The sequence below is a fragment of the Fukomys damarensis genome, unplaced genomic scaffold (assembly GCF_012274545.1).
Source record: "Fukomys damarensis isolate Sample0158 unplaced genomic scaffold, DMR_v1.0_HiC HiC_scaffold_22, whole genome shotgun sequence".
NCBI classification, from domain to species: domain Eukaryota; kingdom Metazoa; phylum Chordata; class Mammalia; order Rodentia; family Bathyergidae; genus Fukomys; species Fukomys damarensis.
Window position 1 is genome coordinate 14,256,448 of NW_022900934.1, and position 21,859 is coordinate 14,278,306.

General features: G+C 46.6%; 2 protein-coding genes across 2 annotated transcripts; one reads left to right on the forward strand and one right to left on the reverse strand.

Moving 5' to 3' along the window:
* The first annotated feature begins 48 nt into the window (after positions 1 to 48).
* On the forward strand, positions 49 to 14,271 carry Acot8 (acyl-CoA thioesterase 8). The gene is made up of 6 exons (XM_010626189.2): positions 49 to 263; positions 2,255 to 2,391; positions 8,507 to 8,732; positions 11,602 to 11,759; positions 12,247 to 12,441; positions 14,028 to 14,271. Exons 1-6 carry the CDS (start codon positions 136 to 138, stop codon positions 14,144 to 14,146), a joined length of 963 nt encoding a protein of 320 aa, XP_010624491.1. The 5' UTR covers positions 49 to 135; the 3' UTR covers positions 14,147 to 14,271.
* Positions 14,272 to 14,366: 95 nt separating this feature from the next.
* On the reverse strand, positions 14,367 to 21,857 carry Snx21 (sorting nexin family member 21; the record flags this gene model as incomplete). The annotated part of the gene is made up of 3 exons (XM_010626285.3): positions 14,367 to 15,348; positions 20,959 to 21,116; positions 21,605 to 21,857. Coding segments are annotated over 3 exons (1,086 nt in total), but the record flags the coding sequence as incomplete, so codon positions are not given.
* Positions 21,858 to 21,859: the final 2 nt, after the last annotated feature.

Here is a 21,859-nt window from a genome sequence, read left to right on the forward strand (position 1 = left end):
GCATCCTATTCTCGGGGGGGGCTTACTTAGAGGACTTCCGGTTACTAAGACAATGTGCGGAAGAGCCGGCTTTCTGAGAAGGGCTCCGCATGTTCAGCCCAGAGTAGTGTCTCGGTGTGGCACCTAGTGAAGAAGATGTCGATCCTTCAGGCTCCAGAGGATGGTCAGGGTGGCGGTGACCGTGGCGATCCCTCCCGGGATCTCCGTAGCGTTCTGGTCACCAGTGTGCTCAACCTCGAGCAGCTGGACGAGGATCTCTTCAGGTAGCCGGCCTCATCTGGACCGCACCCCTCCTTTAGGACAGAGATTCCTGCTCCCGACTGCCGCCGCCCCGTGACCCCCAGCTCTGGGAATAGGATGGGCGCTGTGCAGGATGCAACCTCTGCTGCAGTTAGGACAGAACTCGTCCCTGACAGTTGTCCTCGCTGGCCCTTAGGAGGTCCTGGCGATCTGGGTGAAAAAAGTGTGACCTGAGATACCCTCTTTGGGAGCCTGCCCTTAGCTTCCTTTGGAAAAGTCAACGCAGGAAGGGCGGTGATTTATCTAGGGGCACATGGCTGATCGGGTTTAAAACTTACACTCATCTCCTTGAGTATTTGCTGTCCTTTTCCACTTACACACCTCATTCCCAGCACTGTCTGATGAAGTCTGGTAGTTCGGGCTTTCCTAGCATTGCTAAAGTTAGTTATACAGGGGATTTTTCACAGCTTTGACCTCCAAAACTTCTGGTGGCTATTGGAAGCTATCTTACTTTGATTACCCTTGCTTCCACTTAAGCAATTATAAATAAACTTGGTGGGGGTTGTTGCTGTTTTCAATGTACTATTATGGCAAAAGATAAAGTGACTGTCCAGTGGGAGGGTTTAGCTTCCACGGGGCTGGAGCCCTGTGCAAACCTGTTTACCACATGTCCAGGTCAAAATTTCCTCATCTGTACAAAATATCACAGCCTGAAGGAGTTAGACTTGATGTCTAGTGCCCTTTTAGCTCTGAATCTAGTTCTTGGAAGAAATAGGCTGTTGCAGTTGAGGGGTGTAAGTGGCATTTACCCCTAGCTTGATATTTGAGGTTCATTTTGGTCCGTTCAAGTCCTTGAAAGGCTTCTGCCTTACGCTGGCCTGGCTGGTGAAGTGGAAAAAACATTGGATTTGAGGTCAAGAGGCTAGAGACTGCCCAGGATGTTTAAACTGTATAAACTTGCATAAGTGAATTTGTGTGTGAGGGTACTAGGAATTGATCCTAGGGGTTTCACACTCAACTACATCTCCAGCTCTTTTCTTTCTTTCTTTTTTTTTTGGTTCTGGGTATCAAAGTCAGGACCTTGCAATTTTGAGGCAGGTACCACTGAGCTAAATCCCTGACCCCACCTAGCTCTTTTTTTAAAAAAAAATTTTAATTTTGAGACAGGGTCTTCCTGAGTAACTGAATTGCCTGGGTTGTGCTCAAATTTGCAGTCCTCCTACCTCAGCTTCCTAGATTCCTAGGATTATAGGCACGTACCACCACACTTTGCTATTCAAGTCACTTTTGGATTCTTTCTTTTTTATGAGATAGGGCCTTGCTATATGTATTCTAGGCTTGCCTAGAACTCACTTTGGGGCCGGGGATTTAGTTCAGTGGTTCTGCCGCCTGCCTCAAAAGCAAAAGTTCCCGAATTTGATACTGGGTACCAAAAAACAAAACAAAAACTAAAATAAAAAAAAAGTAGAACTCATTATGGAGCCCAGGGTGGCCTAGAACTAGTGGCGGTCCTCCTGCCTAGCCTCCCAAGTGCTGGGATTGCATCATGTGACACCAAGCCTGGCTCTCACTTTTGATTTCTTTCTTTCTTTGTTTTTTTTTTTTGTTTTTTTTTTTTGTTTTTTTTTTTTGTTTTTTTTTTTTGTTTTTTTTTTTTGTTTTTTTTTTTTGTTTTTTTTTTTTGTTTTGTTTTTTTGAGACAGGATCTCACTATGTAGTGAGACTGACCTGGAGCTAGCACTATGTAGCCCAGGCTGCTTTCAAACTCACAGCGATCCTCCTGCCTCAGCCCCACCACACTTGGCATCCATAGCTTTTTATTAGTATGTGTTTGTGATACATAGTGAATACATTCATCATGGGGAGTTGGTACATGTACGTAAGTCCATGGCTTTCACCAGATTTTCAGAAGGATCCTGAACCCCAGTAAGGTTTAGCGATTCTGCACTGGAGGCTCATTGAGCTTATGTGGAGTAGCCCTCAGATCTTTTCCACTTTCCTCTTCTCCCTACAGAGGAAGGCACTACTGGGTACCTATCACCCAGCGGCTCTTTGGGGGTCAGATCGTGGGCCAGGCCCTGGTGGCTGCAGCCAAGTCTGTAAGTGAAGACGTCCATGTGCACTCCTTGCACTGCTACTTCGTTCAGACAGGTAAACCTGACACCCTGGCTCCAGCTCTGTGGCTGCACAGCCCCTTCTCCCTGGGCTTGAGGTCTGACTGAAGGGAAGGGATGATGGAGGAAGAGAATCTGAGAAGGGGAAGGAGGAGGGAGAGAGAGAGAGATAACCCACTAAGAGACCTCTTGGGAACAAGATCTGGGGCCAACAGTCACACTGAGACTGCACATCCCCTGAGACTCACTGGGTATCGTTCTTTGGCTCATAATGGCATGAGATTTTGTTGCTTCACTGTTCTCAGTGGACCTTTTGTTCTTCATTCTTTACGCACTTTCTGACTCAGACTGCTAGAAACTCATAGAAGGGTGGTTGCTTCTGCTAGGACCTTTGAGGTGGGCAGGATAGGTTGAGTAGGGGAAGCACTACTTTGAGAATCAAGAAATCCAGAAGCTGGGTGTGGTGTTGCACACCTGTAATCCCAGCACTCTGGAGGCTGAGGCAGGAGGATTGCACATTCTAGCTCAGCCTGGGCAATTTAGCAGTGTAGTGAGACCCTGTCTCAAAATAAAAGAGTTGGGGAAAAAACACATGCATAAAAAATGTGAGCAGGATCAAAATAAAAGGGTGAAAAGTGTATCTCAGTGTGAAGGCCTTTGGTCCAATCCTTAGTACTGAAAAAAATTATAACCAATAATGTTTCAATAATATTTTAAAATAAAAGATGCTGGAGATGGGGTTTCTCTTTGTTTTTCATGTAGTCAGACTGTCCTTGAACTCACTGTGTAGCCCCAGGCTGGCAGTCAGTTGGGTTTTTGTTTTTAGATTTTCTCTACAGAGGTAAAATGATGTGCAAATGTTATCTGACTTGGTGTTGATTTAGAATGTGGAGAATCCAGAGCAGAGGTCAGCAGACATTCACAAGGGCGGAAGAGTAAATGTTTTGGGTTCTGGGGGTAAAAGCAACTATAGACAATACTTAAAACAAATGAATACGACTTCTGAGTTTTATTTATTTATTTTTTGGTACTGGGGATTGAACTCAGATCCTTGCTCTTGAGAGGCAGGCAGCGGAACCACTGAGCTAAATCTCTGGCCCTTCTGAGTTTTACTTTGAAGCATCAGTTCCCTCATCTATACAGCGAGGATCAGACCTACTTTGTTACAGGGAGACCAGCGAAAGAAAACATACCCCAGCTGGAGTCTAAAGCTCCAGAGCAGGCAGTGCTGATTCCCTAACTCTAGCTGCCTCCTTCCAATATTCTCCAGGGTCCTCCTGCTCTGATCCAGTCAGAATGTCCCAGACTAGGTCTGGAATTCTTTTCTATTGAAAGGGGCCCCTGTTGTGATCCTCCCAGGGAAGCTACATTTTAGCTGAAGCCTAAGAACTGGATTGGATTTGAGATTTTTCCATTTTTTTTCCTTCAGTGGTAAGAAGTGGCTTCTTTACCAGTGTCTGAAGTCAGATTGCATGTGGAGCTATTTCCAAGCCTCTCCTTTTTTGTGTTTACCAATAGATTTCTCTTTTAAATTTTGTTTGGTTTTGTTTTTGGTTTTTTGGCACTGGGAATTGAACTCGGGACTTTGCGCTTGCGAGGCAGGTGGTGGAACCACTGGGCTAAATCCCCGGCCTCTCTTTTTAATTTTAATTTTTATTAGTACATGTTTGCAGTATATGATGATTTCATTCATCATGCAGCCTTGGTGCATGTATATAGCACATCTTTTTATGTCCCATTCTCCCCTCCGTCCCCCGAGAGACTGGATTTTGGGTAAGCTGTCCTCAAAGGCTTTTTTGGGGGGGGACGGGGGATTGAACTCAGGATCTTGACCTTGTGAGGTAGGCACGGTGCCACTGAGCTAAATCTCTGGCCTGGGACTCCATTTTGTTAACAGTACCCCTTGTGGCAATACCGGATGAGTCAATCATGCAAACCACCCGGGCTTCAGACAGTGCTGTGTATGCTGTGGTGAGGTGGAGATGGCAACACTTTCCTATCTCTGCTTCTTTCATACTAAAGCAGAACCGGGTGTGGTAGGGCAGCATTTGGGAGGCTGAAGTAGGAGGGTTGCTATGTAGCCAACCTGGGCTACATAGTGAGACTTTGTCTCCAAAAACAAACAAAAAATTGAAAATCTCCCTAGGATGTTTCATGGCCCACGTGTCAGTGTCCTCCAAAGTGAGCCTGACTCAGAGAAAGTGAGGGGCTTTAGGGATACCAGGGTGGCTCTCTGTTTCCCTAAAATCCTTCCTGAAAGCTGAATGTCCTCAATGCTGGGCCAGTGCCTTCTCTCTGGACTGGTGCACAGATGCAGCAGAAATACCAAGTATCTTCCATTTACACCAGGGATAAAACTAAGGCTTGAATATACAGGTAACGGGGCCAGGGATTTAGCTCACTGGTTCCGCTGCCTGCCTCGTGAGTGCAAGGACTCGAGTTTGATCCACGGTATAAAAAAATATACACAGATAATGGCCAGATCATATATTAAAGCAGAACTCTGGCCCGCAGCGCACGTGGCCGGCACCCCCACTGGCATTGCCCCTCCTACACACTAGGGGTCACTGTCACCCCTGTACCTAGTGAGTGATGCCTGCTTTGACTAGCTGTGTTTATACCCTGCCCCCATCTCGTTCATCTTTGAGGACTGGAGTCCCTGAAATTGGAAGAGGGGGTTGTATAATCCCAAACCCTGGGGCCCAGGAAACAGGGCAGTGGGTAGACAAGCCAGAACGTATGGCATTCTGCAGGACCCGGAGAAGGCTTGGATTTTCCCAGAAGCCTACCCTGTTTTTTTGTTTTGTTTTGATTTTTTTGGCGGGGGGATACTAGGGATCAAGCTCAGGACCTTGTGCTTGCCAGACAGGTGCAGTGCCACAGAGCTACATCCCCGGCCCTACCTACAGTATTTTGAACTGGGCAATGATGGTATTATAGACAACAAAATTAAGTAGGAATATTATAGGCAGTTAGGGTTTGGCCCTGAGGGAGTCAGTGCAGAAGATATGAACACATCAAAAACTTCAGAAGTTTGAAGATTAAAGTCACAATGGCCAAATTTACACACTTCCCTAAGGAAATCTGAGATTATTGGCACCACCCTTTGAGATTTCCCATATAAATAGACCTTTGTCTCATTAGGGGTGGGCCATCTTCTCCCACCCACTAAGACTCTCTAAACTAAAGACAAGGGCCAGGGATTTGGTTCAGTGATTCTGAGCACTGCTTGAGTTCAATTCCCATATCAACAAAACAAAACAAAAAAATAAAGACAAGACTAAGACTATAGATTATCAACCAGAGTTACTGATGTTATCCATATGCCCTTGCTACTGTTGGAGCAGTATTAGCTAAGTGACTATACTTGTATTGGTTGATTATAATTTGACCTATGTTGTACCTACCCCTCATGCTCCATAAAACTTCCTCAGAAAAGTGGACTTGTTGTCAACCCATTCGGGACCCCTCCTGTTTCTCAGGAGCTATCCCTCTTCCCCATCCTATTCCCCAATGAATTTTCCTACTCTTAACTTCTGTTGTACCTTAAAATTCATTCTTCAGCTTTGGTGAACTTGAACTCGTTGTATCTGATATCTAGCAGGTGGGTAATTACATTTATTTCCCTATATCAAGGGGATCCAAATTCCATGTTTAAGGAACTCCCCTCAGCACCCACAGCTGGGCATGGTGTCACTTGCTTGAGATCCCTGCACTCTGGGAGGCTGAGGCAAGAAGATGGCAAGTTCCAGCCCAGCCAGCACAACTTAGTGACTTAGCAAGATCCCATCTCAAAATAATAAATGATTTAAAATGGGCTGGGTTTGTAGCTCAATGTGAAAGCCCTGGGTAAAATCTCCAGTAGCCAAGACAGGAAGATCTCTGGAAGTTTGAGTTCCAGCCTGAGCTAGATAGTGAGTTCAAGGCCAGCCTGAATTACAAAATGAGACTGTGTTGAAAACAAAACAATAGAACTCTCACCCACAATCAGCAGCAGCCAGCCCAGGAAGTGTCCCACTATTTGCAAATCAGACATATAGGAGTCAGACTGTTGTTTTTAGCAACTAGTCAGGCAAACCAAAAGATAACCCCTATAACGACACTAAACAACAAGGAATTGGTTTGTAACTATCAGCTACCCTAATTCTTTTTTTTTTTTGAGACAGGGTCTCACTATGTAGTCGAGACTGACCTAGAACTCACTATGTAGCCCAGGCTGGTCTCCAACTCACAGTGATCCTCCTGCCGGTGCTGGGATTACAGGGCTGCACCACCACGCCTAGCCAAAACAAGTTTTTGAGGGACAAGGAGTTAGTTCAGTGGTTCTGCCACATGCCTTGCAAGCACAAGGAACTGAGTTCCTAAAAAAAAAAAAAAAAAAAAAAAAAAATTGAGACAGATTCTTGCCAGGCTGGCCTCAAATTTCCTTTCTGCCTCAGCCTCCTAGAGTAGTGGGATTACAGGTGCATACAACTAGTATTTAACGATCACTTAGAGCACTTAGTATGCGCCATATATTATTATAAACATTTTACAACTGTGAACTCACTTCTTATTAAAATCTTGTGAGAATACTTTATTATTTTCTGTAATCAAACCCACGTAGATATGACCTTACATATTTAGTACGATGTGTTACCCCTGTATACATGGAAAAAATAAATAAATAAAAAAAAATTTAACATTTCTAGACCAATATGGCTGTCCATTTCTGTACAATGCCAACTCAACACAGTAAATTGGGATGACTTTTTGCAAAACTGGCAGCACCCTTAAAGTTTCCCAAAATTCAATTTATATATATATGTGTGTATATATATATATATTTATATTTATGTAAAAAGACTAATAATAGTATGTTATACATCGATAGCAGCAACAGCTTTTCCAGGTTCTGCAGTCATCTGAACAAAATTATAGACATTCAGCACATTCCATTAAAAACAAAACAAAAAGAAACAAAGAAAAGAATAATATCTAGAAAACAGCAAAGTTCTGTTGCTGTTGTGGTACCTGGCACTATTTTTTTTATTAGCATCTTAATCATCATCTGGAAAGAGAACATTCTAGAGTAATATCTCTAAATAATGAAAAAAAGAATAAGATAAGACTACAAGTGCAAGAAGGAATTTAAATATTTTAAGGGACCATGTTCATCTTCAGAATTAAGGATTATTTAAATTTTACATCATTGCCTTTTCTCTTTTACTTTCCTTTTTTACTTTTATTTTAGGATTCCCTATTTTTAATGTTCATACAGAGATTTCTTTAACTGAAATACCGAATAGTTTCTCTGGTGTGAAAAACTATAATAGTACACAGGATCCTAATGAGATAATTAATAATGTGAAATAGGAAGTAAAGGGCTAAAGGTGTAGGGAAAGTGGGAAGGGTGGGGGAAAGGTAATAAGGGAGAGGGAAAAAAATATGAGAAACTGAAAAATGCAAATAAAGTGTCTGTAAATGGGGAGGGGAGGAGGGGGTGAAGGGAGGGCAGGGACAAGGGGAAAAAATGAGAATCAAGACCTATTATGTAAAGGTACAGAATCCCAATGATGAATGTAACTGTATTGTATACCTAGATTGTACCAATAAACTCAATAAAAAGAAAAAAAAATCTTGTGAGATTTGAGTGCTATGGTGATCCCCATTTTGCAGATGAGTATGTGGCCCCAAGAGTCTAAGTGACTTTCCCAGGGTTACATAGATGGTGAGTGGTAGAACCAAGATTTAAATTCAGGGAATCAGCAAAGTCCCTGCTATTCTGTACTGTTGACAGGGAGGAGCTCTCCCTGTAGCAGGAGCAGCCTTTTGATCAAGTCTGGTGTTCTTTCTGTCTGTAATACCTGGGTCTTAGCAAACACAGGTCAGTAGCTTCTAAAAAGAAATAGAAGCCTGGCATGGTGGTGCACTCCTGTAATCCCAGCACTTGGGAGGCTGAGGCAGGAGGATCACCACAAGTTTGAGGCCAGCCTGGGCTATGTAGTGAGTTCAAGGCCAACTTGAATTACAGAGTGTGATCCTGTCTCAGAAAAAAAAAAGGAATGTAACGGAGGACAAGTAGAGTAGAGGCGCTTGTCTGGTCATTATGAAGATGGCAGGTCTCATGGGGTTTACTGAGGAACTTCCTGTGTTGCTTGTGCCCACTGCAGGGGACCCAAAGGTGCCAGTGCTATACCACGTGGAGCGGACACGAACAGGGGCAAGCTTCTCAGTGCGCTCTGTGAAGGCTGTGCAACATGGCAAACCCATCTTCATCTTCCAAGCCTCCTTTCAGAAGATGCAGCCCAGCCCTGTACAGCACCAGTTCTCTATGCCCGCTGTGCCTCCCCCAGAAGAGCTGCTTGACCACGAGAACCTCATTGATCAGTATTTAAGGTGAGACTCCTAGGCTCCCATGCAGTCCTGTCTTGTCATGATCCTGGGGGTTGAACCCAGGGCCTTTGAACTGATCTATATCTCCAGCCCTCTCTCTCTCTTTTTTTAATGTTAATTTTGAGATAGGGTCTTATTAAATATCTATGTTGCCCAAGCTAATTGAACTTGTGATCCTCCTGCTTCAGCCTACCAAAGTGCTGGGATTATAGGCATTTACTACCATGCATGTTCAAACTGTGGTTGCCTCCTGTTAGTGAGTCGCAGGTCTTTTTAGTAGCTCTTGGCCATGCATTTAAAAATATAAACTAGAACGGCCAAAGGTGTAGCTCAGTGTTAGCGTGGGTATTTTGCATACACAAGGCTGTAGATCTACATGTATGAAAAGAAGATGTTGGAATGTATCATACGTAATGAGGGTAAGAATCCTTTTATGAAACTTTCAGTTGTGTTTCTGGTTAGTGTGAGCAGGTGCGTATGTGTGTGTCTGTTGGTTTTGATATAAAAATGCAGAGCTTATAGGCATTGTTTTGTATAGGCATTTCTTTTTTTTAATGGTAGCAAAGTTTTATTAAAGGTAGGAAAAGAGAGCCGGGATTTAGCTGAGTGATCCTGTCGCCTGCCTCACAAGCACAAGGTCCCGAGTTCAACACCTGGTAACTAACTAATTAACTAACTAAATAAATAAATAAAATGTAAGCCTTTATTTAAAAAAAGGTAGGAAAAGAAACAGGCTCTGCATTTAGGTCAAGTAAAAGTGGGAAAAGCAGCATACCCTACAGCGTGAGGGCAGGCCTCTGTGCAAGGATGAACACAGTGCTAGTGCAGGCATTGTTACAGCTGTAGCAGCTGTTAAAACATCAAACTATTTATATGGCCACTTGTAAACAGTCCCCTCTCCAGCCCTCTGAGCGGCCCATACGCTTTGGCTTCAGGCCCATACTCCAGCAGCTTCAGAGTTGATGCCTAGCAGGGTTGAGTGTTGTCTAGGACCTGGCTGCAGGGCCGTGGCCCACTGACTGGGCTTTTCCTTGCCTTAACACATGTTAAATATTACTGCCACCTGGTAAGGTGTGTCTGACTTGGGTCACAGCCAATAAAGTTTGAAAAGTGCTGATGCACAGGAAAGAGTTCTAGGTGCAGGTGCAGGACAGACACCTGGATTCTGACCAGGGCAGGGCCTCCGTTAGCATTTATCTGTTGTGGGACTTTGCCCAACTATGCAGTGTCTCAAGCCCCTGGATTCTTCATATTAAAAATAGGAACGTTCATTTTTACCTGCTTACTTTCTAGCTGTATCATGGGAGAGATTCTCTAGAGCACGACACCAAGGAGGCAGCAGGGTATGTGGGATGGATATGGATTTGACAGCCTGAATGGCCAGAATTAAAATCTAGACTGTCCCTACTAGTTGTGTGAATTTGGGCAAATTGCTTGCCCTTTCCAAGCCCATGCCTTTGGTTGTAAAATGGTGCTAATTCCAATCTTATAAGATTGCTGCAAGGATTAAATGAGATAATAGGTGCAAGGCATCTAGTGAGTGCTCTGCAAATTGTGTTTGTTTGTTTGTTGGCTTTTTTGTTTTGTTTTATTTTTTTTCTGGTACCAGGGATCGAATTTGGGTCCTTACGCTTGTGAGGCAGGTGCCAGAACCACTGAGCTAAATCCCCAGCCCTGTTTGTTTTTTTGAGACGGGGTCTCAGTATGTATTCCAAGCTGGCCTTGAACTCACTCACAGCAATCCTCCTGCTTCAGCCTCCCAAGTGCTGTGGGGTTACAGGTGTGTGCCACCATACCTAGCAAGCTATGTACAGTTATTAACAGAGAGGAATAAGCATGTGGCCAAGTATATAATTGGAAATCAACAAATATTTGCAGAAATGAAAGGGAGACATTGTTGAAGGACCCTGAATTTAGATCTGAGCTGTTCATCAGGGTAGCCACTAACTACTTAATTAAAATGAAACAGAATGGACAAGTCTTTTCATTTGCATTAGCCACATTTCAGTGTGGTTAGTGGCTGCCGTGGTGGCCAAGACAAATAAACATTCCCCCATCACAGAAGGTTCTGCTGGGCAGCCCTGCAGAGGACAGGGTGAAAATGTCAGTCTCTGCAAGGAGCATTAAGGGTGACGGTTTCCATGGTAAAGAGGCTTCCCTGGAAACGAGTGCCTCCTTCTAGCAACATGGTGCTCCCTGCCGCTTAGGCCTTGGTCACTCAGTCCTAGTTGGGCAGCTGCTTGTGTCAATGGTTAGAAAAATGAAACAGTTAAATGTATGAACTGTGGGAATAGATTGCCTGAGTCCAGATCCTACCTTTTCTACTCTCTGAGCAAGCCACTCGATTGCCTGTGCATATTTTAGTCACCTAATGGTGTGATAACAGTACCTGTGCCATGAGATTGTTATGAAGAATGAGTTATTACTGTGTCAGGAATAGGGCATATTGTGGGGTGTTTTACTACTATGATGTGTTGGTTTTGTTTTTTTGTTCTTTGGTACTGGGGATTGAATTTGGGACCTTAAGCTTGCAAGGTAGGCAGCGGCACCACTGAGCAAAAAAATCCCCAGCCCAGGGTGTTGGTTTTGTATTGTGTTGTCTTTCCACAATGTTATAAGATAGATTATTTTTATTACCTACATTTTGCAAAAAGGAAAATAGGCTTAGATAAATTACTAACTTGCACAAAGCCACAGCTTATGGGTGGCAAGGAAGGCATTCAGACACCATAGCATGCTGCCTGACGCATGGGGGGCAGAAAGGAAGAACCTTTGCAAGAATGAGGGGTGTCAGAAGAGGCAGCACAGATGAGATGAGAAGCTCCCCACCTCCTTGGATCTTCCTGTTCCTCTCCTCCCCTGTACTTTTCAGGGACCCTAGTTTCCAAGAGAAGTACCGAGTGGGGCTCAACCGAATTGCCGCTTCGGAAGTACCCATCGAGATCAAGCTGATAAAGCCACCTGCCCTGAGCCAGTTTCGGAAAATGGAGCCCAAACAGATGTTCTGGGTGCGGGCCCGGGGCTATATCGGTAAGAGGACCCAGGGAATGGAGAAAACATTCCCTAAGGGTCTGGTCCTGCCACTCATTTGCCTGTGTGGCTGTGCCTGTTCCTTATCTGCAGGAGGAGGAAGCTGGAGGATTCTCACCAGGGCCCTCTTGCTCCTTTGTGTGGGGACAGTAGGGAGGTGATTTAATCCCAACACAGGACCTTTCTGGGGGAAGGGAAGGCACTTTGCTGAGGTTCTCATCCAGGCCTGCAGCTACCTACTCTGAGCCTGTAGCCTCAGGTACAGGAAGAAGATACCTCTTCCGGGACTGGGGGGCAGGATGGGGAAACTTGGGAAGGCCCCTGCTTCTCCCCATCTCTATCTCCCTTATCCTTTCACCCATAATAGCTTGGGCGAGACGATGCTTGGTATATCTGTGCATGGCAGTCTCTTTCACCCCAAGATGCCTGCAGTCCTGAACTGTGCAACCCAGGAGCCCAGGGCTGATGGGGCTGGGATCTTTTGCAGGGGAGGATGACATCAAGATGCACTGCTGTGTGGCTGCCTATATCTCTGACTATGCCTTCCTGGGCACGGCGCTGCTGCCCCACCAGTGGAAGTATAAGGCGCGCTTCGTAGCCTCCCTGGACCACTCCATGTGGTTCCACGCCCCCTTCCGAGCTGACCACTGGATGCTCTATGAGTGCGAGAGCCCCTGGGCTGGTGAGTGTGGGGCTCTGTGGGACAAGGGCACTGACCTCGGGGTGGCAGGGAGACTACTTTCCTGGGTGATGCTGCCACCTTCCTACTTCCTGGGCAGCACTGCACAGGTCACTTCCTCTCTTGCCTCTATAGGCTTTGGCATTTTCATCTTCAAAATGACAGGATACTTGTTCAGCTTACTTTTACAACCTGGCGGAATAGGATTATCTTAGAGACCCAGTGCAGGCCCCAGACCACTTCTGGTTTTTTTATGTGATCTTGAGCAAATCCTGTCTTTCTTATAAGCCTTTCTCATTTAAACACATAGCATTTTACAGTATTAGAGCAGCAGAGCCTAAATCTGGTAACCTAGCAGACTGCCACTTGAGGGAGCTTTTTCAAACAGGTTGTTTTCACCTCTAAGATTCTGCTTGGCAGGTCTTGGGTAAGGTCTGGAAAACTCTTTGAGAAGCTTGCCAAGTGCTGATCTCCATGGTTAGGGGTCAGGACACTCAGTGATCTCTAAGGACTTTACTACTTAAGACACTCCTTGTAGGGGACGGAGAGAAACCCAAGTTCATTCATGAATGTGTAGCTTCAGATCCCTGGGTTCCTTTCCAAAGGACATTTCAAATGAACAAAAGCTTTGCTTTATAAAACAGGGACAAAACCTAGAAGACTGAGGCAAATGAGCTCAGTGGTTCCGCTGCCTACCTCACAAGCGCAAGGTCCTGAGTTTGAGCCCCACTACCAAAAACAAAAGAACCCAAAAACCCCTAGAAGACTTTATATTTGGGAAAGGGGTATTCTCAAATGCACATAGCATCATAATACAAGATTAACAACCCTGAAAGTTTAGGCAGATCCTTGGAGCCAGTTTCCTGAGCTTTAGACTGGTGTCATTGTTTGGAAAACAAGACAAGTGAAGCTAAATACCTCGGGTATTGTGAAGATGTGTGTACAGGGAAATGAGCATCTCATCATGAACATCAAACTCAGGCCTAAAGCCAGCAAAGGAAAGAGCCTCCAGGAGGGGATACAGTGGAGGCCAGAGCCCTGATGGTCTCAAGTCCTCTCCCCGAGCTTCTCCTTCCCCTCTGTGGTAGAAATGATACAGTTTTTCAAGAATTTTCCAGCCTAGAGGACTTGGTTTATGTAAAAGAGATTTCCTAACGTATGTGGCCAGAGCTGCAGCAGTCTGCTTGGCCAGGATATTAGACTGTTCTTTTTTGGTTTTTTGAGACAGGGTCTCACTGTGTAGTTGAGACTGACTTGGAACTCACTATGTAGCCCAGGCTGGTCTCGAACTCACAGCGATACTCCTGCCTCAGCCTCCCGAGTGCTGGGATTACAGGTGTGAACCACCACACCCGGTTTAGACTGTTCTTGAGAGTCCCTCCCTGTCATCTTTTTGAGGAAGTGAACAAGTGTGTGAAAGTGCTTTTAAACTGTCAAGTGGGGTTACCATGGGAGGAGTCAACCCAAGGGCACTTGGAACCTTAGGGCAACCACAACATTCAGTGTGTCCTCATGTGTGGCAGCCCTGCCCTGGGTGTGGCTGTGCTGAAGCCGAGAAGGGCTAGTCTCACCCTTCTCTTCACCCACAGGTGGCTGTCGGGGGCTGGTCCATGGGCGACTGTGGCGTCAGGACGGGGTTCTGGCTGTATCCTGTGCCCAGGAGGGTGTAATCCGAGTAAAGCCCCAGGTCTCAGAGAGCAAGCTGTAGCCAGAGGTACCAGCTTGGCCTGAGGCTTCAAGGATCTCCCTTCTACACCATTCCAGAGGTGGGAATTACAGTCAAGGGCTGGGCCTTTGGCCTTCACATCCAATAAAGAGACTAGTACCACTGGAGTGGGTGGCCTTTAATTCCCCTGGGCCAGAACCACAGCCCTCCCTCCATCCCTCAACTCCCAAGACTAGTCACAGTCCCTGGCCCTTCAGCCGTACTGCCTCACCGGCTTGGAGACCCATGGAAAAGGGAGCATAGCTCCTGGCCAGGGCTGCAGCCCCTGGCTGTGTAAAAGCTGGAGAGGCAGTGTCAGATTTCCTCTCTGTCCAGGCCTGGGCAAGCCCAGCCAAAGCTCTTCCTGAGCCCAGCTCAATGGAAAGAAATTCTGCAAATTTTCTTTGTGGAACATCTAGGGGGCTCCCAGCACCCCCTGCAGCCTCCTAGCTGCTCTTTGTATCTTCATCACCCCCTTCCCATTTTTAGGAAGTCTCTCTCTCCATGGTGGCCTTGAGACTAAGCAATAGTCAGTCTAGCACCTCCTTGATGAGCAATTCTTTGAGACTGGGGGGTGGCGTGGGTGCAAGACCTGCCTCCTGCAGGGCCTGGAGCTGGGCCTCTGACTGCCGTTTGTCTAGGCCCAGGCGCCAAGAAAGCCGGACATGAGCCTCTAGAAAGGGTGCCAAGAATGGATGGGGACTCTTGTCTCTCAGCAGCTGCAGGGCCTTTTCACAGCACTCCCGGGCCTCCCCAGGGTCCTCTAGCTCCTGGTAGCACACAGCCAGTCCAGCCAAAGTCAGGAGGGGGCGGTCGTGGCCAGAGGAGGTCCCCAACTGGCCCTGCAACTGCCAGGCATTGGCCCACAGTGCCAGAGCCTCACGATAGAGGCCAGTACAGGTGAGGCTCTGTGCGCGCCGCAGCTCTGGTAGCACGAAGAAGTCGTGCAGGTCTGGGGCATGGCTTAGTTCAGGCACTGACTGCAGGTGGCCCAAAAACTGCTCAAAGGCTCTGCTACGGCGGGCAATAGTCTCTGCAGTAAAATTCCGGCGTAGGCGCTTACGGGGGAAAGAGATGGCAGCCATGGGGCCCCGGAACTGCCGTTGCAGGTTTCGGTGCAGTCGCTCGAAGTCTGAGTATCGGCGAGAGATCTGGGCTGGCTGGCGATCTGGTGGCCCCGGGCCCATCACGGCGAGGGTGTAGAGCTGCAGGGAAGGTGGGTGTCAGCGAAATGCAAGTTGTACCTGGATCCCTGCCTCTTTCCCTCCATGCTTTCCTTGCTGGGGACTGGGCCCAGAAGGGTAGGAGCTGCTGGGGCAGTGGCTAGGGAGCCCATTCCCATCTTACCTGAGGCGTCTCTGAAATAACCCAGGCCCAGTGCAGCACAGGAAAGAAAGACAGAAAAGATTCAGTGCCTGAGACTGCTGTCTCTCTTGCCCCTTCTGATAAGCTGTGCCTTCCCACAGAGCAGTTAGTTCTTCTGAAGGCCCTTCTGGAAAACCAGGGGTAAGCTGAAACCCACACCAATCTCTGGGGCCTCTGAGCTAACCTGAGAGCTAGCCTGGAGCCAGTCCATTCTAGACACACAGCCATACCACAAGCTGGCTCAGCCAGTCCAAACCAGACCGGAAGGCAGGTCTTCAGAGAGCCCCAGCAACTTGAGGACCAAGGATGTAGCTCAGTAGCACTGTGCCTGCCTTGCAAGAACAAGGTCCTGAGTTTGATTCCCCAGTACCACAAACAAGAAAATAAAAAGTCAATTTGAGTTCATTGTCCAGGATTGTTTGACTCCAGGTCAGCTTCTCCATCTTTGTGACCTTAAGCAAAGCAGTCTACTCTGTTAGCAAGTGTTGGTACCTGAAGGTTTTGTTTTGTTTTGTTATTTTGAGACAGGATCCCACTATGTAGTTCAGGCTGGCCTTGAACTCATGGCATTCCTCCTGCTCAGCCTCCCACATGCTGTAATTATAGGTTCATGCCACCATGCCTGGCCTCTGGCTTCTTTTTCATTTATTTTTATGTATTTATTTATTTTTGGTTTTTTTGAGACAGGATCTCACTATGTAGTTGAGACTGACCTGGAACTCACTGTGCAGCCCAGGCTGGTCTCGAACTCACAGCGATCCTCCTGCCTCAGCCTCCCGAGTGCTGGGATTACAGGCGTACCCCACCACGCCGGGCTCTGGCTTTTCTAATCTGACTATAAATTGAAATTTTCAGTTTGGTTTTATTTTGTACCAGGGATTAAACCCCACACCTTGCACTTGTGAGGCACAGTTTGGTTTTAAAAAACACTTCTCTTCACACTTCTCATCTCCACGTTTAGAAAAGGGCCAGAGAGCGAATCGCAGGTCAGTCAATGCCTTCTTGAGGCCACAGCATCTAGGCGGGACTGAATGACACTGTTTCATTTTCACTGCTTTTATTTTTACGGTCAGCTTCTCTTTATGGCCAGTGAGGTTTTCCACGTACAGTGGCGCTGTACGGTTGGCAGGCATGTATGTACGTACGTACATATGTATTTGAGACAGAGTCCCCATGTAGTTCAGGGTGCCTTGAACCCGCTATTAGAAGGCCAGGCTGGCTTCCAATTCATAGGTTCTCCTGTTTCAGTCTCCCAAATGCTGGGATTACAGGTATGCGCCACCACACCTGCTGTAAACTTAAGTAAAAAGAGATCATGAAGAATGTTAAGGGTGGTGCCAGTAGCATTTTAGGTTGGACAATAATTGTGAGAGAGATACTGGAATGACAGGTTTGTGAAACACTGAACAGGATGACCACTAAGCTTCTGTCCAGGCTGGAAAACCTGAATATGGACTAATCCTGCCTGATGAGATTGATGCTGAACCAACAGGTTTAAAAGGGGAGTTGGTGGGTATTACATGTTACAGGGTTACAAACACCAAACCCAGAGTTTTCTCTCTAATTTATTCTAACATTAGAATCCTGGTCAATTAGATTTCCCTATTTCCTTCCTTTTTTTGGGGGGGTTGTGGTACTAGGGATTAAACCTAAGACCTTCACACAGAGCTACATTCCCCAATCCTTTTATTTTTTATTTTGACACGGGGTCTCCTAGGTCATTAAATTGCCCAGAACAGGTCTGAACCTCAGCTTCCCAGAGTGCTGGGATTACAGGCATGTGCCGCCACACTTGGCTAGCTGTGCCTACTTTACCCTTGTCTTGAAGATTCACAGTGTACACTTTATTTTATTTATTTTGTGAGAAAGGGTCTCACTAAGTAGTTCAGGCTGAACTTGAACTCACTATGCAGCCCAGGCTGGCCTCCAACTCATGGCAATCTTCCTGCTTCAGCCTCCCCAGTGCTGGGATTACAGGTGTGCACCAGCACGTTCGGGCAGTGTATATTTTAAAGAAACCTATTTTATTCCCATTCAACTCTGCATTCTTAAAACATATTGATTACACAAACTTTTTGAAGAGGTGAGTTATCAACATTCCCAGTAACCAGTTTTCTGCAGGTCATACTTTAGAAAGCAATGGTCTATAGTAAAGTGTGCATGTTCACTTAGCTTTTATTTATTTTTTGTTCTATTTTGTTTTTGAGACAGGGTCTTGCATATAGTTCAAGCTGGCCTTGAACTTACTATGTAGCCCAGGCTGGCCTTGAACTTGTGGCAGTCCTCCTGCCTCAGCCTCCCGAGTGCTGAGATTACAGGCATGTGCCACTGTATCCAGCTAGCTTTTATTTTCATAGCAGATCATTTCATATATATTATTTCATCTGATCCTTGCAATGTCCCACCAAGATAGGTGATAATGACAGTTTCATCAACTTGAGTACTTCCCCTGTGCCTTTTGCCCTACCCAGCACTTTTCTTGTTATTATTTCATTTAATCATCAGAATAACACTGCAAGGAAGGTGTCCTTATCTGTTTGTCAGCTGAGGAAGCAGGCTGAAAGAGGGGGTAAAGGACTCAAAGACTTGCCCAGAATCGCATAGCTGGTCAATGGCCTGGCTGGGATGCAAACCCAGTTTGATCCGATTCCAAAACTTGTGCTCTTCACCCTCCAGAAAATCACTTGGAGACTCCAGGTCCCCTGTGCAGAGGTGATTTGCTTCTCCAGACAGTCAGGGCACAATAGGCCATCCTATTCTTCCTTGTCATTCCCCTCACATCTAGATACCCAGAGTCACCTCCATTCCCTCCTACCTTGGAGCTGCTCCTTGGTGACTGAACCCTTCACCTATTCTAGAGCTCTGGGACATTTGCCACTCAAGAATGGCTCATTCGGGGCTGGGGACGTAGTTCAGGGGTGAAATGAACGCTTGGCATTCAGAGGGACTGGGGTTCAATCCCCAGCACAAAAACAAAAACAGAAAACCCAAAAAACTTGATCGTGAGAATCAAATTGGAGCAGTTACCCCATGGGTGTGGGCCTTGTTACAGCAACAGAGAAGGGTGAAGCCGGAATGTGGGACAAGGCTCCAGGCGCCCTTCCTGCTGAGTCAGAGGTGGAGGAGGGTAGGGAAGAGGGGGGAATGAGAGGCGAGGACACTTGCAAGTGCAGGCCAGCTCAGCTGGGTTTCAGGCCCAGAAGGGAGCAGGACCTGGTAGATTTCATTTTCCCTGACAGTCTCTTCCCTCCACAGCAAGGAAAACAGGGATTCCAAGACCCTCCCATACGCTTCTTCACCCTTATCCCTACCAAATCCCCTAAGTCTAGCCCTTTAGAGCAGGATTGTTCTGTACAGGCACAGTACCGATTGACCTAGCGTACAAGGAAGCCACAGCAGTCTCTAGACCAGTGATGGCAAATCTTTTAGGGCTTTCAGTGATACAGAGTGCCCACTGCACAACGTTAGGGAAAAGGAAATAAGGGAAAAGAAAAATATGAGAAAAGGAAAAAATGGAAACAAAGTCTTTGTAAATAGAGGAGGGTGGAGGGGGTGAAGGGAGGGCAGGGGAATGGGGAAAAATGAGAACCAAGATCTGTCATGTAAAGGTACAAGATCCCAGTGATGAATGTAACTGTACTGTGTACTTAAAAAGTACCAATAAACTAAAACAAAACAAACAAAACCCAGCCCACTGCAGCATGCATGCTATAGGTTCACCACCCACTGCTCTAGATGTTTGACATTTCCAAATGAAAGTTAAATAAAAATAATACAGGTTGAAGCTGGGCATGGTGGTGCATGCCTGTAATCCCAGCACTCGGGAGGCTGAGGCAGGAGGATCACTATGAGTTCGAGACCAGCCTGGGCTACATAGTGAGTTCCAGGTCAGTCTCAGCTACATAGTGAGACCCTGTCTCAGGGAAAAAAAAAAAAAAAAATACAGGCTGGGTCAGGGATTTAGCTCACTGGTGCAACACCTGCTTGCAAGTGCAAGGTCCTGAGTTCAATCCACGGTACTAGAATATAAACAAACAAATAAGTAATACAGGTTGAATATCCCTTATCTAAAATGTTTAGAACCAGAAATGTTTCAGATTTTGGATTTTGGAATCTGTACGTACATAGTGCAGATAATGAGATATCTTAGGGATGAGACCCAAGTGCCTGATGTACTTTATACATATTGCCTGAAGATAATTTGTGTGTGTGTGTGTGTGTGTGTGTGTGGTGTTGAGGGTTGAACCCAGGGTCTATCTCTAAACTAGTGCATTTTTCTCCCTGGTACTGGGAATTGAACTTAGGACCTTGTGCTTGCCAGGTAGGTACAGTGCCACTGAGGTACACTGCAACTGAGCTATATGCTGACCCTAAACTACTATATTTTGATTCCCACCAATCACATAAGTCCATTTATAGTATCATACCGATATTTATCAAGTTTCAGCTGGGTGTGGTGGCATAGACCTATAATCTCAGCACTCCAGAGGCTGAGGCAGGAGGATCACTGTTGAGTTCGAGGCCAGCCTGGGCTACACAGTGAGTTCAAGGCCAGCCTGAACTACAAAGTGAGACCTTGTCTCAAGAAAAAAAAAAAAAATCAAGTTTCAGATTTTGGAGCATTTCAAATTAGGATGTTGAATCTGTATAGCTAACATTTTGTTTGTGGTGCTAGAGATGGAACCCAAGGACTCACACACAGTAGGCAAGAGCTCTACCACTGAGCTGCATTCCCAGTCCACTCGAGTACCTCATAATTGCAGGCACCATGCTAAGGGTTCTGTGCTCGGTCTCATTTAACTCCTGCTATTGTCCTCTGCCTTATACCCATGGCTCAGCATGGAAACTGAGAGTCACCAAAATTACATAACTCACCCAAGGTCAAACAACTGGTAATAATAAGTGGTATGTGAATCAAGACTAATCTAGATCTACAGCACATTTCTGTAGCTACTAACTAACCCATGCAACTGGGTCTCAAATCTGTCTTTTACAACAGTGTGCAAAAAGCCTGGGAGAAGGGAAAGCACACATACTAGTTTCTCTTAAGTTTAAAAAACAGGATAGGAGTCAGATCCTTAATCTCCATTTTACTCAGTCTCAGACAAACTAAGTCATTTGCCTGAGGAATAACTGAGGTTAAATCCCCTTTTCTGGCCCCAGTTTTCCCATCTATAAAATAAGGCAGCCATGGGGCTGGGGATTTGGCTCAGTGGTTCTGATGCCTGCCTCGGAAGCACAAGGGCCCGAGTTTGTTCCCTGGTACCAAATAAATAAATGAATAAATGGATTTTTTAAAAAAGAACATAAGTAATATATATATATATATAATAAGGCAGCCACTTATAACTGCACAGCCAGAACCTGCAGGAAGTTGGAAGTCATCCTTGTTTTCTTTTAGCCAGCCTTCTAGACTCTCAGCCTCGGGGGGTTCTTGGGACCTCACTCACCACGTACTTGGAGGGTGGGTCCTTGACAACATTGGCACTGGTCACCTCAAAGAGCAGCCGCTGGGGTACCAGGGTGTTTCGGGACTTCTTCCAGAAATCCTGCAGCTGCCGGGCCAGGAGCTGACTGCCCCGCTGCCCATCAGGTGGGGGACTCCGTTCTGCACAAGCACATGGCAGGTCATATCAAGGAACTTAGAGCCAGGGTCAACATAAACCCTGTGCCATGACCTCATTCACGTGAGGTGGACTTTATCCCCATTTTACCGAAATGAGAACTGAGGGCTAGAGACTGGTGCCAAACACAGTGTCTGGCAGACAGTGGGCACTAAATATCTCCACTCCCAAAGCACGCCAGCACATCATTAGCACAGATTTGTGTCCCAGGTCCTGTGAATTTAATACCAGCAAAAACTCTGTGATACAAGTGACTTCTCCCATTTGACACAAGGGAAATCTTGGCTCAGAGGGACGCTGTCACTCTGTTAAGGTCACACAGCCAAGAATCGGCTGGAAGCACTTAAAGAAGTGTCAAGAGTTTCAGCCGGATCAACTCAGGGCACCCAAGATGCTCTCGGAACGCGGAACGCGGCTGGGAAGGAGGCCTAGCCGAACCCCCAGGTTCCCGTCTCGGTTCTCCCGCACTCGCCTGCGTCTTCTCCCGGTGCCCCGTCCCCAGGGGGCAGCGAGTCGGGACCGGCCTCCTCCTCGTCCCCGTCCTCGTCGTCCTCATCGTCCTCCGCGCTGGTGAAGCTGAGGGTGCCGCTGAGACGGGAGGACAGGCCCTCGGCGTCGTCGTCCTCCAGCTCGGAGCTTTCGGGGAACTGCTCGGCCTCGGGGTCAGCCGCCGCCTCCCCCGGGCTATCGCTGGCCAGGGCGTGCCGCAGCCTGTGCAGGAGCCGCG